At 39.1% G+C, this 18,894-nt stretch overlaps 1 protein-coding gene across 4 annotated transcripts in view; it reads right to left on the reverse strand.

Annotated features, from left to right (window-relative positions):
* Positions 1-278: 278 nt before the first annotated feature.
* The window catches only part of SLC24A2 (solute carrier family 24 member 2), a 236,597-nt gene continuing 217,981 nt past the window's right edge, over positions 279-18,894 (reverse strand). For all 4 annotated transcript variants that reach the window (XM_054583207.1, XM_054583204.1, XM_054583205.1 and 1 more), the window contains 2 exons: positions 13,739-13,905; positions 279-9,522 (listed from right to left, as the gene is read on the reverse strand). In XM_054583207.1, coding sequence (XP_054439182.1) covers positions 9,273-9,522; positions 13,739-13,905 — 417 coding nt within the window. In that variant the 3' untranslated portion in view covers positions 279-9,272. The remainder of the gene's footprint in view (positions 9,523-13,738; positions 13,906-18,894) is intronic.

The following is an 18,894-nucleotide window of genomic DNA, read 5'->3' on the forward strand; positions in this document are numbered from 1 at the left end:
AGTTCAATGATTAGAGAAGTCCTTTCAGTGCACAAATTTTCCCTCAGATATTTAAAAAAGCTCAGATAACATGAGTAAGCATGCAATAAATGGTAGGTATAATTAATGGTAACTCCTGCTTGCCCTTCTATTCCTTTGAATTCTCACAGTGAAGCTTCCACGGCTGTGTGTCAGTTCTGGAGTTCCTGAGAGTCCCGTTAGCTGAAGGTAAGGAGTATTCCAAAACCAAAACAACACTTCTTTTGAGTCAATTTTATTACTATTATATTTCACACAGAGGAGACTTAGTTACATAAAGTGATATTCTATGAGTTGATTACCAGTAGTAGAAGCACAAAGCTGTGGAAATTGTAACATGAACACAATAAACTCCCTTTATCAGAGTGAAGTCCATGTGACAGAAACACGTTATTCCAAACAGCCTTTGTACAAATAAATATAGCATTCAGTCTATGTACAGACATATTCACAGAGAATAAACTGATGCAAACTTTCCATACATCTTGTTGTCCAGTGAAAACTGCTCATAATAAACAAAACACACATAAAATGACAAAAATAATTTGGGATTGCATCAGCTGGATTCTTGTAGGGATAAAGATAGGGGCTCAAATCTTCATGAAAATGGAGACAAACTAGGGAAGCATAAGATGACATCTATCCCTAAAAAGATCCTTTACAAAAATGGCATTCTGATATTTTTAATGTAACTTGTCCAAAAAACAGTTGATGTGTTCTAGGGAAAATGTCTATGTTGGGGTCAATGTTGACATGTCTGTTTTAAAAACGTGCAAAGAAAAAAAAGTATAATTTATCTTTTTTTTAGTGCTAGCAGCAACTTTAGGATACCAGGAAGGCAGCTTTTGCTTTTATTTTCAATGGCTCTTTGAGGATGCAGATCGCTTGGAGTTGGAAGCTGTTGCTTCTGGAGTTTTTCAAATTCAAGCTAGAAACACCCAGGTTAGCTGCAGGGCAGAAGTATAGACCTGTACACAGGGTTCGATAGGGCAACATGCCAACAGAGGCTCCCACTTTTGGAGGGAGAGCCTCCACCCTGTGGAGAAACTCTTCAGGCCATAAAACAGCCCAAACAAGAAGATCACTGGCTCTGGGTGCAGGCCTCTTTCTTTAGGGCAAATGGCCATTTATGCAGAAAACCGATGGGGTCATCCAATTTAATATATATATTTATTCTATACCAGTAATATAGTTACCTAGTGGCAGTAAATATTTCTAGGCTATTAACTGGATTTTAGTCATTCTTTTAACTTTCACTCAAATTAAGTGAACAGTTGTGATAAAGTGAGACACCAGAGTTTTCAGTTGCGGGTACCTCTATGTTTACTTGTAAATCTATCATACTAGCTCAGAAATCGTGTATTTTAGCAGAAAGGGAAAAAACCCCAATGCATTATGAAGTCTGCAGTTTTATATGCTCTCGCATGGAAAGTTTAGGCATAAAACATTGATAAATTGTGGTCTCTCTTTGCCATTTTTATAAGGGAACTTCTTAGACCCATCCCATATTTATATAAAAACTGAAACAAGCCTTAAATTTCTCAGGTATATATTTGCTAATTACCCATTTCACTCTCCATGTGGGTAGACCTTACTTTACATAACGAATGGGTTCCTGAAAAGTAGTACATCTATAATTTTAAAAAAGGAAGATTTTCAATATAGTATGAGAACTTGCTATTTAAAAGATCTGTGTAACAAGCTATTTTGAAAATGAAGAATGCTTCTGTGAAATAAATAATTTCTTTGATTTTCAGAGTTCTGTTAAAGTACACATCTAAAATTTATGTAGATTAGGATTGTCTAGGACAATAATTTAATGCAATAAAAAATAGAAGAGATAAACTCCAATTTTACAACAAACAATACAAAACAGGAATGACTCATGGACTACTTATTAACTGACTATATTCAGAAGCCCTGAATATATGCATTATTGGTATTTTATGGCTTTAATTAAGACAATTGTCTGTTATGAAGTACTATAAAGTGCAATATTAAAATTAAAAAACCCAAAAGGCATCCATTGTCCTTCGGTTTTATCCTGATGAGAAGAATTGAAAACTTGTTTAATTAAATGGCAAGGAATTATCTATTCTTAATTCACGCATATAATTTCATCCTTAAAGCAACTTGATTCAGGGATTCAGACTTCATTCATTCTTTTTGTATGTGTGACATGATTTTAAAAATATTCTCTTTTGATTAGTTGAGTGTTTTAGAACACTGTCAGTCCCAAGGCCTTAGTAACTTACAGACAGGTTCCTTAATAAAGGAATATGCAATGCAGTGTGAGAGAATGCAGGAGCAAATTCCCACCCTTTTGGTGAGCTATAGCCCACTTGCCTGGGCCAGGACATCAACCCACAAAGTTTCAATTTCCATCCAGCCTGTCACACAAGGAAGTAAACACACTGCAATATTGGGTGATAAGAGGACGTCCAACCATTTCCCCTGTTTCCTATTTAAAGAAAAATACAAATTCCCTTTGGTAAATCAAGGCAGGTGAGTGCAGGTCCAGAGTTTCTGAATGATCTCCAGGGGTGCCTCCCCCTTTCTGAGTTCTTTGTGAGCTTGATCTCTCCAGCTCACCACTTATGATAATGCTGCACTTAGTGTTCATACTTTTCACCCGAGGATAAATGCCTGTTGGTGTACTTAGGGTATTTCTGCTACTCTGCTGTCTTGTGACTGTGAATTCTGTTCAGTTTATTAGCAGTTAGGAAGGATGCTCCCACCCCCAAGAAGCAGTCAATTGTACAAAACATAAGATGCCTGGGGCAGTAGTCTAGCGTTTTTAAATATTCACATTCATGAGACGGAGAAATGTTCATTAAACTGGCGAAGTGCAAGTAAACAGGGGATGTTGGTGGTGACAACCTTGAAGGGGAGTAAGCACTGGGTCCATCCTGAACTTGAAAACTGGACATGGCGTTAGAAATAAGCAGGCTGAGATTTTATAAGGCCAAGCGGCTTATAGTTGGTAAGACACCCATTCAAATGGCATTGGGGCAAACTGAGAAATGTACTGGCTTCATCCAGATGTGTTAGAAGAATGATAAAGAGTCATAGGGAGCATGAGATTAGCATGAATTAGCAATGAAGTATGACTCCCTAAAAGGTAAGAGCTACAGAGGGGACCACAAAAAGGGAGCAAAGTGTTAGGTTTGAGGCTTTAGTTCATCTGTGTTCAGGATGTTATACTTGTGTCATGATTAGCCATAGGGTTCCATAATTTAAGAGCAACATAAAGTATTTTTCTTTTAAAAAATTATTTATTTATTTTTAGAAAGAGAGGAGGTGAGGGAGAAGGAGAGGGAGAGAAACATCGATTGCACACCCCCAACAGGGGACCTGGCCTGCCACCCAGGCATGTGCCCTGACTGGGAATCAAACTGGAAACCTTTCAGTTCACAGGCCAGCGTGCAATCCACTGAGCCACACCAGCCAAGGCACAACATAAGCATTTAAAAAGGCTTAGTAGACATCTGTAAAAATTATTAAGAAGGTCAGGAAAAATGACACAGAAGTAAACGTCTAAAGATACTTTTGCTGAAAATAAGGAGTCACAAAGTGGTAACTCCTAACTATGTCAGGGTAAATAGAAAAGAGTGCCCAGATGCACTTCTTTTCTGCCAAAGAGAAAAAAATAGGCTAAGTCATCAATGTGAAGGGCTTGGCTTCACCTAGAAGGAGACTTTTCTGATACTGATGGTTGTTAATGTTGGTAGTCGACGGGCTAGGCTTCAGCAGGGACAGCTATGCTAGGACTCCTTTCCCACAAAAGGGCTCTCCTTTAGATTAGGGCTATCCATTGGACAGACTCTTTGAACAGAAGCAAACCTTTAGCAAGTTCCATGCAAATCTCATGACCCTCCATTAGACTTAGATATTTATCTGTTTTTTAAAAAATTATTTATAGGGCTCCAGTCTGTTCATCAATCATTTAGTGAAAGTACTTCAGCTCAGATAATTTGATGCTGCACAGTCTCTCACCCATTTGAACATAGTTGTCTATCCAGTCATAATGACAGGGTCATTTTTGTCTCTAAAAAACCGGCTGGCTTGTGGATTGGTTTGTGCTGCATAGCTCTTTGTCTCTCTTTTGAAAGAAAATTGTCGCTAGTCAGGTCAAAGGCTGCTGAAATTCAGGTGGTTCTGAGCAAGGCTGATCCTCTGTGTGTAGGAAGGCATATAAAATGACAGCACACAGATTAAGGGTGGCCTCAGTGGAAAGCACGCATTACTTCCATAGCAAACACGGGTTTGCCTATGATTTCTACAGATGTCCAAATTCTCCATTCGCCGCATGGCAAAGTGAAAGAAATACCGTGATGATGTAATACTAAACAATGAAGGTTAGCTGGCTATGAGTGTGCTCTTTATTGCTTTTCTTGTCTGCTATACATTTCAAATAATGTGAAGCTATGAGATTGAAAAAGAAACACAACAATCCAGAGGCAAGAAGCTAAAGCTAAATAGACAGTGAACCAGGGGCATATTACCTATCTTTCCCAAGGCCTTCTTGAAAAGGGAAACATTTTTTTATCTGGGACATAGATCTATATAGGCTCTCTTCTAATTGGTTAAAAAAAAAGCATGACTTTTGTAATTATTTTAAACTACATAGGGATATATATCAATGTGACACTTGCTTTCTTGGGAACCCCAGTAAAAGTAAATTAATTTCTCCTTTCTTTCCTTTCCTTATTCTTTCTCCCACCCTCTACGAACTCTCTCTTAATGACAAGCCCTAATTGAAGACAATATTGCTGAGGCAGCTATTAGAGTTGAGAGTGTGTCTCTTAAAAATATCAAGCGAGGTGGTAATGGGAGATCTGGCTTAGCAAGAATGAGCATTAGCTCCTTCAATGAGCTTTCAGGAGATAGTTGATTTCTCTGGAAATCACCCTGAGAATATTTTCCCTTTATTTTTTTTTGGAACAGAGATGCCTCATATAATATGGCCACTTAATTCATAGAGTAAAAAGCAGTCCAGGGGCAAGGAAGTATGGCATCCTCATAATCTTGTGTGTGTGTGTGTGTGTGTGTGTGTGTGTGTGTGTGTGTGTGTTCATAGATGCAAGGAATAAAGCATACTAAAGTTTTTTGAAATGCTTGTATTCATATAGGTCATCAGACCCATGTCAGATATTCCAAGGCAGTAATTCCAGCAGAACACTCAACAGAAGTCCTATCTCCTCCAACTGTCTGCCTGACCAACAGGTCTATCTCTTGTCGTTCCTGTGGTCAGCTTTCTCTTAAGGTGCTGTGGGAGGCGGGCTCCGCTACAGAGCTCATCTCCTATCTCACTATTACGGAAGAGACAATTTAAGAGCTGTGAGCAATGGTCGATAGTTTGCCAACTCTCTCGCTGCCCAGGAATGGATGTACATTAATATTATCAAACGTCTCATCAGCGAGGCAGCTGTGTTTTGCTGAAAAGGCTCAAAACCACCTGATTCATGTCTTCCCTAGAAAGTAAATAATAATGGCCCTTGTCAGGTGACACCTGTTAGAAGTCTTACAAAGCATTTTTTTTCTGAATATGAAACAGTCCCTGACTCTTTTATAATCTTCTGAAAAGGCTTTAGGATATTCTTCTGCATCTGCCAAATTGATAAACAACCCTGCCTCTTATTCCCTGCACAGGTACCATGCTCTGCTGATCTGTCCTGCTTGGCTTGGCTTATGTACAGCCTGGGAGGCTGCATAAACACCTTTAATCTGCAGCTCCAGTTCTTCAGGAACTAGGCAGGCTCAGAGGGCAGCTGGACTCAGCACGGGCATTCCCGGATGCAACTGAGAAGGTTCTGTTTGGGCATTCCCCTGTTCTGAGGCTGCCCAGGGTGGCAGGGAAGGTGACAGCAAGCAAGACCTGCTTGGTTTGCTGTGGGTAAATGGAACCAATTGGGTGCAGCTAATTTATTTTAGAGTGAGCAGTAAGAAGGTGGCTCTTGAATTTTTGATAATATTTTATACCCTGCTCCAGGGAAGTAAAGAGAGTATCTGCGGTCCAAATTTTTCTCCCTATACTTTTCTGTTGTGTATTTTTTGCCTCTCCAGCATTAGGGCTATGGCTGACCATTTCTGTAAGGCTGTAAATCTATATTCAAGGGGTGGGAAAATATATGGGGTGGGTACATATGTATCTTGGTAAGCACATATGCACAGAACAAACCCTATGAGGCCAGGGAGAAATGTCCCCTTTGGTTGTTGGTGAGCACAACTCCTTTTCCTTCACTGTGGCAAACTTGATGCTTCCTGCTTCTGAATCCTGAATGTGATTGGGTCAGAGGGTGATGATTTAGGTGATTTTGTGTATGTACATGTAGATCTGGTATAAAGCTATATATTTATATATGTATAAACACAGGCATGCAGAAAGGGCATTAGAGGTGACCTGCTTAGGAAAGAAACTATGATGTGGAAAATCTTTTCTTATGTTAATGATCTTAATGCCTTTAAAGATCTACTGCTGTGTCCCAGGCACTTCTCTCCAGATTTATCCTAGCCGAGCACAGAACCTCACAGGCACATAATGAGGGGAAAGGCAGGGCACACAGTGGCCGGGAGAAGGTGCCTGCATACCAGCCCGCGGGGGACACTGCAGTCGTATGTCATGCTCAGTGCGCATCATTGACATGGGAACTGGGCCTTGAAGTATTGCTTTCTCAAGTACAGATTTTCATTAATGACCACAGCAGTCCCTATGCATGGGGCTCCCAGGCCAGGAAATAGGCTCCATGGCTGCTTGGATGAGTGTTGGCTGTGATCTGGGAATTAATACAAAGAAGTGAGGAGGCAGGGGGCGTATCAGGAAGTGCTGGAGGAAGAATAGGGCTGCACTCAACCTCCCTTGTCCTTTCTGGTTTTATACAGTCTGTCTGTAGTGGAGTCCAAGTCATCTCTTCAAACCTTCTTTCAAATAACAAACCAGTCAGTAATACATATTCATGTAATAACCAACTCTGCTTCCCTTCAAGTCATGCACAGGGAAAACAAGCAGAGTTTTTAATTAAAAGTTCACTTACTCATTCTCTTTCAGTCAAAGGAACTGGCACACATTCTTGCCTCAATACAAAATTTGCCCTGTCTGAATGAGACTCTGGTTTCTCCCACACAACTGAAAACCAGTCTTTGCAAAGTTGGAGAGACTTGCTTGCAAGCCAGTCTCCTGGTGGTGCCACTTTGACTTCCTGCCTCCCCAGTGGGCCTCCCCTTAAAAGTGCTTTTTTGCTTGTGGGTGAAGAGCAGTGATGGGCACTGACTATTACTGTCATGCTCTGCGGGGTGAGTTGAGGTTTTGTGGAACAAGTACTGAGCTTGATCTGGGGCTGTCAGGTGTCCCTTCCTCTTTTTTTCAGCTGTGAGTTCTGCATCCTTTCGCCCTGTTAGGAGGTATGTGCTCACAACAGTCATAGAAGCATCAGTGACACAACATACCAGAGACAGGAATGCATACAGTATAGCTCCTCATACATGGTGTGTGCCAACTTTGTAGGACGAGCACCAAACAATGAGCCATCCTCTACTTTTTCAACTAATTTTAGGGAAAGTATAACTTGGGGAAATAAAAGACTATGAATTTTTCATCAATTTAGTTTGCCTGTTTTTCTCCCCTGCTGGTTTTATTTTCTATTCACATAGATCGAAGAAATCTAAAGGTGTCAGTCAAACAGAACTTGGGGGCACTGAATGAATGGAATGGAAATATCCGATGACGGCTGAACAAAGTCAGAAAATCAAAACCTTGGAGTGACTGGCTCGAAGCTAACGTAAAGAAGCTGTTGAGTATAGTTTCCAGTGTACTTTGTAAGCTAGAAAGAGTCCCAGATGGGGTCCTGATTGCAGGAGAGATATGGCTGTTGCATGAACTTTAGCTACATCCTGGTCTTGGCATCACTAGACATAGGATTCAGAAAACTTCCTGTTGTGCAAATGCCTTTCCAAACATCTCTAGGCTGCCTCAGCCCACGCAGTATTGATTGGAGTCAGTTAAGTTCTATTTAAGGAATAATGATTTCTTCAGACACTGCAGCCCTTTATGACCCCACTGGAGGGTGCTTTAAAGAACTATGCCCTTACATTCCCTTTGGGTGGCAAGTCTCACTAAGCGCTTCTACTAGATGGAATTTCTTGTTATATATCCAGGCTCTTTTGACAGCATATTGATCATATGTGAGCCCTTAGCATCGAAATACATCTAAATGACAATCACAGCTAATCTTGCCTCCCTTCTTTTGATGATAATGAGACATGCATTGGCACAATATAGGTTCAGTTTACATAGTCTCGCTGTCCTAGAAGAGTGCTAATTTGGTTTGCAATAATAGTTTCTACTTGCATGCTGGGGCGATATATATATTCATAAAAACCCCAAATAAACCCAACCCTGGTTACTTCCCTTTGCCCCCGACCAGTATTGACCCAGTCGGGGTTTTACCTCTGTCTACCCCAAGTAACCCTGTGGGGTTTGGTGAGTGTACTCCAGTGGGGATGGGCAGAGAGTCTTCCCTGTGTGGAAATGTTTTGGAGGGCTCAGCTCAGGGCCCTACAGCCCCTCTCCACCCAGCCCTCTCTCCTGAACCCTGTTTCCTTCCCTAAAACATCCACCTTACCAAGCAGGATCCCAGTAAGTCCAAGGTAGGCTGAAGGTCACAGCAATGATTTCATTAGTTTACCTCTTGCACTTAAGGGGTAAAGCTCAGGCAGAAGGTTGATGCCCTTCTTCAAATAGGTATTATAAATATACTAGAGCTATCCCTGAAAAGATGCATTCGTATTTATATATATATATATAATTTTAAATATATAATGTTTCTTTCTTTGTATTTGTATACAGGTCTGTATTACTCTATAGACGTGGAAGGAGGGGTATAGTACAGGAACAGGCAGGACATGTTCATGTGCATCTATTTATATTATGTATATTTTATATGTATATACACAGCCTCTGTCATCGTTTGCATCATTACAACAAATGTACCTCCGACCAGCGAGGAGTACCTGTCAACGGTGAGTGGAGAGAAGCCTCAGATGGACAGTCCCCTGTCTCTTGCGTGAAGCCATGTCACTAGGCCAGATGGACGTAGCATGTGAAGTGAGCATGTCCATTGGGAGTCCACCCCTCCTCATGTCTGCCAAGGAGGGACACTGCATGCCTGGCGCTGTGTGCCAGCTGCCTCTCTTCCAGATGTCAAAGAGTATAGAGCCCAGAGTGGGGAGGAACCATCAAGATATGGCTTTTTGTGCTAGATGGAGACCGGGCACACAAGAATTCTATCTTCCAGGAGGACGCTGATCACAAGGAACACGAAGTAGAGGCCAAACATGATGAAGCCCAGCACTTTGTTCATCCGCCATCTGCAGAGGGCGATGGAGAGGATGACGAAGAGCAGCATGATGAAGAGGAGGACAATGGCGCAGAAGAGGCCGTTGCTGCTGACGGCCACAGGCTGGAACCTGTGAATGGTGGTGTACAGGAGCCAGGGCAGTGGGAGCCTGTGAAGGAGAGAACAGGGTTGGCAGGGAGCGCGCAGGCATGTTGACGGAGGCCTGTGACAAAACGTTAGCTTCTTGGAATCTATAATCGGAAAGGGGTATCTTCTTTGGCTTACTCTGCCTTGGGCATGTCTGGCCCAAGAAATCACATAAGAAAGGCAGGTGAACTTTAAAAACCTTTATCTGTTCCTGACCAAATTAGACAGAATGGAGAGAAATTTGTTCTACAGTTGAATAAAATAAAAAATACGACCGTGGCAGGTGATTTCTGAATTAGATTTGAAATAATTTTTGTTTCTTTCCCTGTTGAGATGAAAATATGATTCTTAAACCTAAAGAGGTAAACTGGGGGATTTGGGTGAGAGGAGGAGAAGACAAATGGAGAAAAGATATAGAAGTCAGCAGTGAAAGGGCAAAATTATTTTTTTTAAATGGAGAGAGAGAATAGCAACGACTTAATTAACAACCTAAAAAGCAAGTGAAAATAAATGATGATGGTGGGGACCAATACAATATAGCTGCCTGGAGTTTATGTTGGAAAAGATGTGACAACGTTTTCACTAAAAAATGACGTTTCTGAAAGGAAGAGGGAGTCTGATATTTGTGATGTGATTTTAAAAAGCTTTATTATGCTTTCTTATTCCTGTTCTCTCTCTTTGCATTTGACTCTTAAAATGTGATAACATCTTTTGTTTCCTAACCAGAATGGTGACTGTGAAAGACATCAGAAAGGAGCCTGGTACACCAGGAGAGCGGGCAAGGACTCCGTGGGAGAGCTTCCTGCCTGACAATGCAAGACTCAGCGGTGTATGCCTCCCCGCAGGGCGGAGTGAGAAGCAGTCACGTTCTACCCATTGAGCCTAACAATGGAATGCTGTTTAGGGAAACAGGAACCCAGCTACTCAGGGGGTTCATGTTCTGCACAGCCTAAGGCTAAAGGAGATTCATTTTTGGCCTAGCCTCAGTGGTGTGGAAGAGGAAGTGCCCTTTTCAAACACAAAGTTGTCCAAAGGAAAAGCAGATAGCTTGAGAGAAGTTATGAAGTGAAAGGGGCAGTGAGTTTATACACCCGTCTCCTCTGCTGGAGGGAGTGTGCGTGTGAAGGTAGAGCCCATGTGTTATATATCTTAGAAATCCCAGGGCTGGGCACATGCAGGCCCCCACCCAGGTTATCCTGGGCCACGCTGGAGTGATTGATGAGACTGCCCCATGGTGATCACTTACAGGCACTTTGCCCACTATAGCCTGGCTAGGATGCGCCTACCACGGGGGAGATGTCAGGAGGGGAGGGATCCACAGGGCCATCACAGGAAATAAGGTGCAATTCCAGCTCTCGGCAGGAAGGGGCAGTGCTGGCACAGTATGGCCCCAATGGAAAGACAAGAAAGGGGAGGGTAGTGTCTGGTGGTGATGATACAAAAACCTCTCCTGGGACTTGTTTGGGGGAACTCTTCTTCTATACTTCCCATGGGCTGTTAAGCTAGACACACACACACACACACACACACACACACACACACGCACGCACACACACACACACACGCACGCACACCAGCACTGCAAATAGGTAAAAATCCTTTAGGGGGAAAACGACATTTTTCATACTTTAACCTATCAGTTCTACTGTCAGGGACTGAATATAATGAATAATTCAAAATGCAGATACAACCTTACCCAGGAAAATAATCATTTCAGTGATATTTTGAGTAGTGAAAAATTTGGTATACTTTAAACTTTAATAAAGGGAATTTGTTAGATAGCAAAATATTTAGTTGACATAATTGATGTAGTTATTAAAAGTAATAAACTATGAAGATGCAGGCAAATACTTATGATATAATTCTATATTTAAAATGAAGAATACATATAAAAATAGCAATGTATTTTTAATAATGTGAAATACATACACATTTAAAAAGGGTGATGGATTATCACTGATTTTTATTTATGCTTTATATGTATTGTCTGAATCCTTTACTGTGAGTATGTATTAATCTTACACAAAAGAAAATGCAGGCAAGACCATATAGGAACTTTTACACTCAAAACATTGCCAACGACTTTGTAAACTGTTATAAACTCTTCGGATAGAGCTTTTGGAAAAATATACATCAATGGCCATTAAAATGCTCATAATCTTTAATTAATTAATATTGCTTGAAAAAATTTATCCTAATTAACATAATTAGAAGAGGAGGTTTTTCTGTGTAAAACTATTCATAGACACACTTACAAGAGTAGAAAATTGGAAAAGATAAAAAGATCTTACTAAAGGATAATGGTTAAATGAAAAAACAACAGGATGGAATATTTTAAAGCCATACAATGTTAATTATGAGAGCTATGAAGAAGCTTAGAATAATGGTTGATTTACTAATTTACTAATAGATGCCTACTCCATCCCAAGCATAAATGCCTTTAAAATGGAAAAATAAAAGCCCTCCAAGAGGTCAAAAGTGAATATTCCCTAAGAAAACTTTGTGAAATATTTGGAAGAAAACATACAAAAGCTAAATGTTGTTTTAGTGTAGTAGAACTAGGGGTTACTTTTCTTTACACTCTCATTTGTTAGAAATATACAATTTAAGAACAATGAACATAAAGCATCTTGCAATTTCCTAGAATATTTATTTTTCAAAAACATAACAAATATGACTTAGAACATTTGTAATTTTTCTCAATCTTTAGGATTTTCTCTTTTATACTATAGAACATTTTGTTTTCCTTGTTGCAGGAGAGTGATCAAGAAAACCAGTCTAATTGTGTAGGCAGTAGAACTGAGGAACACTGTTTATATTAGGGATACCCTTCCTTTAAAACATACTCCTTTCAAGATGTCCATCCATCCACCCATCATCCATTCTATAACCATCTGTCAAGCTATTATTATACATTAGGCAATGTATTAGGTTTTGGTAATTTCTTGCTCTTGGGGAGTTCACAGTGTAGCAAGCAGACTGATGTACATGATCATGGCAAGAGCTGGTACGCAGAAAGTATCCAGAAGCAAAAGCTCCCAGGTCAGGCCCAAGAGAATCAAAGAAGCCTTCATTTTAGTTGACATTGGAAGGGTAAGTTGGAGTTTTACAGGCAGGAAGGACTCTTGAGTGACAGGGCCCGCGAAGAAAGGAAGTGTGGTAGGAGAGGGCACCTTTGAAACTTAAAGGTGGTTCAGAGAATGAAAACTCAAAGCAGGATGTTATGGCCAGGCAGTGCTATAGTTCAGAGCACAGACTTTGTTCAAATCCCAGCTACCTCTTTCACTAGTTGTGTGAACTCTGTGCCCTTCAGTTTCCTTATCTGAAAAACAGAGATGATACAATACCCTACAGATCTCTGTGTGGTTTAAAGGGATATAAATGTAAGTACAATGCACATGGTAGACACTGAATGAAAAAAATATTATCTCATATATTAGGTAATGGAAGGGTATAAGAGAGAAAAATATTGAACAAGTTCAATGAGAGCGTAGATCAATTTTAGTGAGTTTCCAAATTCAAGTGTCGAGAGCCCAGTTCTGAGAATACAGGATAACATCCTATGTTTTACTTTCTCAGGTTATTTATCAGACTAATTTTACTTTCGACAAGTTAGAGGAAATAGAAGTAACAGCGCCCTTCCCCATCTTTAGAGATTATTCACATTGAGAACTCCAGTTTACTTAACTGTAAGAACAGATCTTGTCTTCTGACTTTCAGAAAAACTAGAATATCTTCACCAGCACAGATAAACAAATGATAATGCAAACCAACAAGCATTTTCCAAGGAAGGAGTTGAAATATTTTGCTGGGCTTATGTTTGTTCTAATCTGCTTTATTTACAATCTAAATCTCACCTGAGGCTGGTTAGGGACTTTATTTAGAGTTAGAATATGAAGAAATATACAGTGAATCTACCAGATCATCTCAGTATGCCTGAATATTGAATAATCATAACACATAGCCAATGCAATTATATAAGTGAAATTCTCTTAAAGTACTTCCTACAACATCCACTCTGTTTGCAGGAATGTGTTTCTGCCTGTCCAGGGATAACTTATTCTTCGTCAGGTTCTCCGAAAATGAAAAATGGACTTGGTGAAATTGAATGGTACCCCCGGTCTTTACTTTCTACTGATGTTGGTTAGTTTTGGGCTCAGAGACCTTGGTTATGTCTTCACAGATTCAAAGACAGTCATGAAGTCGGTGTGTACCTTTATAAAACTATCTCTACTTACCCTACGGTGATGTCAAAAATATTGCTTCCAACAGAGCTGGATACAGCCATGTCCCCAAGCCCCTTCCGGGCCACTATGACACTGGTGATGAGATCAGGAATGGAGGTCCCAGCAGCCAAGATGGTCAGACCCATAATCTCCTCACTAATGCCAATTGTCTCTCCAACCTAAAAGCGATGACAAGGACAAATATATGAGTGTTTGTAGTCAAGAAACCATCAAAACCACAACCTTTTTTTAATGATTTCCTACCCTGGGTTGAGCTGAGTGCTGAAATGAGCCACAGCCATTGCCATAGAGTTGAGGACACTTAGACCCAAGAGATTGGGAATCTCATAAGGGTGAAACAGAAAAATCTCAAGAAAGAGCTATAGAGGGCTAGAGGACAGCCTCTATATGGGGTTTACTAAGACTGGGCAGGGGAAGCAGAAAATTAGTTATAAAAACCAAGTGGGCTCTGGCCAGGTAGTTCAGTTGGTTAGAGTGTCGTTTTGATACACTAAGGTTGTGAGTTTCATCCTCAGTCAGGGCAAATACAAGAATCAACCAATGACTTCATAAATAAGTGAAACACAAATCGAGTTTCTCTCTCTCTCTCTCCCCACCCCCTTTTTCTCTCTAAAATTAATAATAATAATAATAATAATAATAGTAATAGTAATAAATCCCAATTGGTCAGAGGCTTCAGGAGCCAGTGCCTGACAATGGCATCAAATCCTGTGGCTGATGCTCTTGGATTTACCAGAGAAGGTGAACAAGTTACACACAGCATCCCCATTTTTCCTGAACATATCCTAAGTGTCTGTAACTTTCTCTTATATGCTTAAGACTACCATTTCCATAGGAGACTTGATCTGGGGTGATTTTGTTGTCATAATACAGAACTGCAAATCCGCAAGGCAGCAGTGAGGAAACCATCATTTAGTCAATCAGAGGACTTCGGTCCAAGGTGTGGCTCTGGCATTTATCAAGTACTTGATCTATTGCTAACTGAACACATTGTGCAATGTATTTGTTCCTCACTTTTTTTTTTATCTATAAAGTGGCATTGATCATACCTACCTTCACAGTAGTTGTGAGGACTAAGTGATAATTTGTGAAAAAACCTTCAGTAAATGGTACACATTATAAAAAGGCAAAGGGGATATCATATTTTCTTTTGGTTTTTGCTTTTTAACATGGATGAATTCTACAGGCACAGCTGGTCTAGCCTCAGATGAAAGCTCTTCCGTTCTCTGGAGCAACTTGTCTTCTTCAGACTTTGAAAAGCTTTATATAGTTTCTGGAGTTGGTGAACTGGAAACCTTTAAGATAATGCTTTCAATTTGGTTTCCAACAGCCTAACTGATGATGTCCAGCAATTTTGAAAAAAATTTAAAGGGCAGAAGTAGCATGTAAGGATAAAGGTTTTCAGGGCATAAAATAAACTCATTTCTAAATCTTTTTTTTAAAAAAAATTGTAAGTGATAGCTTAGTTCTCACTAGCTTAAAAGCACAGTTGGGAGCTATTTTTATTTTTATGGTCATGCTGCTCTAGAGCCTGGTGAGCTGGGTTACCCTGTCCTCAGGGTGCCCAGATTCACGGCTCCCCGTTAGAGAGTAAGTTCCATTCAAGCAGGATTGTTACCCTTGTTCACTGTGGTTTTCCTATTACTCAGAACATAGCCTGGCACATAGCAGGCATTCAATACCTATTTGCTGAATAAATAAATTAGTCTGCATATGGAGATGATTTTACTGGTATATTTTTCACTGATTCTGATAGAAAAACTTAAATAAAAGTTTTGCACAGGAATACCCTACTTGAACAAAGTATTCTCCTTCAGGACTTCTCTGTTTTTTTAGATTTGTAGTGAAACATTTTCAAAGACTGTAAAGACGCTAACTCAACGATCGTCAGCCTCAATAAGTTCCAATCTAATACATTCATAGTAATTTAAATTCTTAGAGGGAGTTCTAAAGCTGTGACTGTTTCAAAAACCATCTATGTTTGAATGCCACTAAAACAGGAAAATGCAGCAATTAAAGAGGGGTGGTAGAGTGGGTGTGGTTAAGAGCACTGGCTTGGGATCTGGAGAACCCTGCGATCAAATCCTAGCCTGTCAGTCCTAGTGGAAGGTAGGCAGCTTCCCTGAGGCTCAATTTTTCCCATCTGTGAAATGGGGCTAATAATATGTTGTGATAACTATGTGTGATGATGCTTATAAAGCAAAGAGCACATCATCAGACATAAAGTAAAGGTTCAGTAAGTATGAGCTCTGAAAACTCCTCTGATATTATTCCTTTCCCTCTTTAACTTAGTGCACAGCCAGCCATCGGGGTCTGGCGGCAGAGACAGAAGCTGGTTTAGTGGGGTCAGTCCACAATGTAGGAAATCATCTGAACAGTGAAGAATTTTCATTGTACATCAAACTCCTGATGGATCTGTGTGTCTCTAAAAACACTTTCCGTGAAGGAGAACGTCCACGTAAGCTCACTGAAGGTGACCGCTGAATTAGAGGCAAGGCGATGATGGGTGATTGGATGGGGCAGCATCCAGGATCGCTTTGGGGAGCCTCAGAGGAGGTTAGTGCTAGAAAGGACATCGGTAGTCTCTTGGGGGAGAATTTCCTTGATTTCTAAGAGAAGTAATAATAGAACCACTCAGAATCCAAAACCAGTGCTGTTCCTAATATTCTTTGATGCAGTTTCCTGCCTTGGTTTAGGGAGGATTTTCAAAAATGTCATATTGACTAAGTGAGACACAGAGTCCTATTTGACTTTTAGAATTAAATTCTCATTACTAGTTGCAGGATAGATTTTAACCATAGGTTTCATCACACATGAAATTTACTAGGATAAAGACTGATGATATAAAAATTGCATTAAAATAACAAAAGCAAAGGAAAAACATGCAGAAAGCATTGTATGTGTAGGGCACTTATTTTTGGCCTAATAGTAGCCAAATAATTGTATCAAATAGCACTTATTATTGCTAAAACTGTGGATACAAAAATAGTTGAACACTAAATGGTGTACTTGCTATCTTTATAGCTTTTATAGTTCAAAAGCACAAATGACAGAATTAGAGCTAGACTTCTTAGAACAGAATCTGCTCTTTCAATCAGCTGTGTGGATGTTTTAAAAGAGAACATTTTTATAGGAGAAAAGAAAGAGACACTTCTCATCCATTATTGGAAAGCAAGGGTTCTCTTCATATTTCTGTGATTATGATTGTTCTTGGCATTTTATTTGTGTTTTTCTACAGAGAATAAAAAGGAAATAAGATGGTTGCATTAAGATAATCATTAAAAAGAGAAGGATGTATAATTATGTTTCCTAGGGTGGGTAAAGAGAAATAGCTATGAAACAACATATTCTAGCAAGAGGAAAAAAACCCCACTTTTTTCATTTTCAGTACATGAAAGAATAAAAATGATTTTTAGGAAAGGCCATTATATAAGTGGAAAAAAATCATTTTAGCCTAGAAATCTGAAGGCTGAGAAGCAGCCCACTTCCACAATAATTCTTGCCAGGTATTGGTAGCAAATGTCTCTCAATGAAAGTGGAAAATAATGCCTTTGGGGCAAAGAGAACTTCAGGGGACCAGTGATTTGGGGGAAATATCCAAGAAGAGTGATCTGAAGTTAAATGCCACTTCAGTAATAACATAAAATATCTTCTGGAAATAACTCTGGGTATATCAGCCAACATTTCCAGTGAATTTTGTTAGTGACTCCTTTTTTATTCCCAAGGAGAAATTCCATTCTCCTTAGTAGCTTCTTCCCATTTCCTTCTACTTCCCTAAACCAAGGCAATCATTAACCTACTTTCTGTCTCTATAGATTGCTTATTTTTTACATTTCATATAAATGGGATCATCAACATGTGATCTTTGGTGACTGGCTTTTTCTTTCACTTAACAAAATTTAGAGGTTCATTTACATTGCAGCATGTATCAATATTTCATATTTTTTTTTTACTGTGGAATAATATTCCATTATATAGATAGTTCACATTTTAATTACCCATTCATCAGTTGATGGACATTTGGGTTGTTTTCATTTTGGGGGGATTGTTTTATTATGAATAATGCTGCCATGAATATATATGTACAAATTTTTATGTAGATGTCCTCATTTCTCTTGGGTTTACATCAAGAGTGGAATCACTGGATCATATGGTAACTTGATGTCTAACATTTTGTGGAATTGTCAAAGTGTTTTTCCAGGTGACTGCACTATTTTATGTTCTTACCAGAAATATAAAAGGATCTTTTCCAACTCTTGTTTTGGCTATATTTTTTATTACATCCATCTTAGTGAGTGTGAAGTGGTATCTTATTGTGGTTTTGGTTTGCATTTCTCTAATGAAAAATGATATTGAGCATCTTCTCCTGTGCTTATTATCCATTTGCATATCATCTTTGGTAAAATATCTATTCAAATCTTTTTTCCATCTTCAATTACGATTGTTGTAGACACCTTCTTATTAATGAGCTTGAAGAGATTTTTCTATATTCTGGATACAGTGCTTTATCAGATATATGTGTATATATATAATTTGCAAATATTTTCTCTAAGTCTGTGGTTTGTTTTCTTATTTTTAAGTGTTTTTTGAAGAGCAAAGTTTTAATTTTGATGAAGTCTAATTAATCAAAAAAATTTTTTTATGGATTATGTTTGGGCATTATATCATAGGACTCTTCCTAACAAATGATTATACAGATTTTCTATGATTTCTTCTAAACGTTTGATAGTTTTATCTCTTACATTTAGAACTGTGATATACTTTGAGTCAAGTTTTGAGTACAGTGTGAGGTAGAGGTTCTAATCTAAATTCATTCATTTTAGCATAGGGAAATCCAGTTATTCCAGCACTATTTGTTGAGATATCTTTCTATATATGTTCTTGGTGTATATTTCCTTATTTTAAATTGCTATATTTTACTTAAATTAAGGAGTATAATAATTTTAAGGTTATATAAAACAAAGGATACAAGTGGGCAGTTTTAAATTTAGATATTTTATAATTGAGATTAAAAGCATGACTTTTGGAGTTTCAAAGTCCTGGGTTAGAATCTCAGTTCTGCTATTTACTACCTGTATGATCCTAGGCAATTTTCTTATTAGCTGTAAGCTTAACTGTTTTATTTGTAAACTATGAATAATTATAGT

This window comes from Pteronotus mesoamericanus, unplaced genomic scaffold (genome assembly GCF_021234165.1).
Source record: "Pteronotus mesoamericanus isolate MK-2021 breed Mesoamerican mustached bat unplaced genomic scaffold, CSHL_Meso_final contig_73, whole genome shotgun sequence".
Lineage (NCBI taxonomy): Eukaryota > Metazoa > Chordata > Mammalia > Chiroptera > Mormoopidae > Pteronotus > Pteronotus mesoamericanus.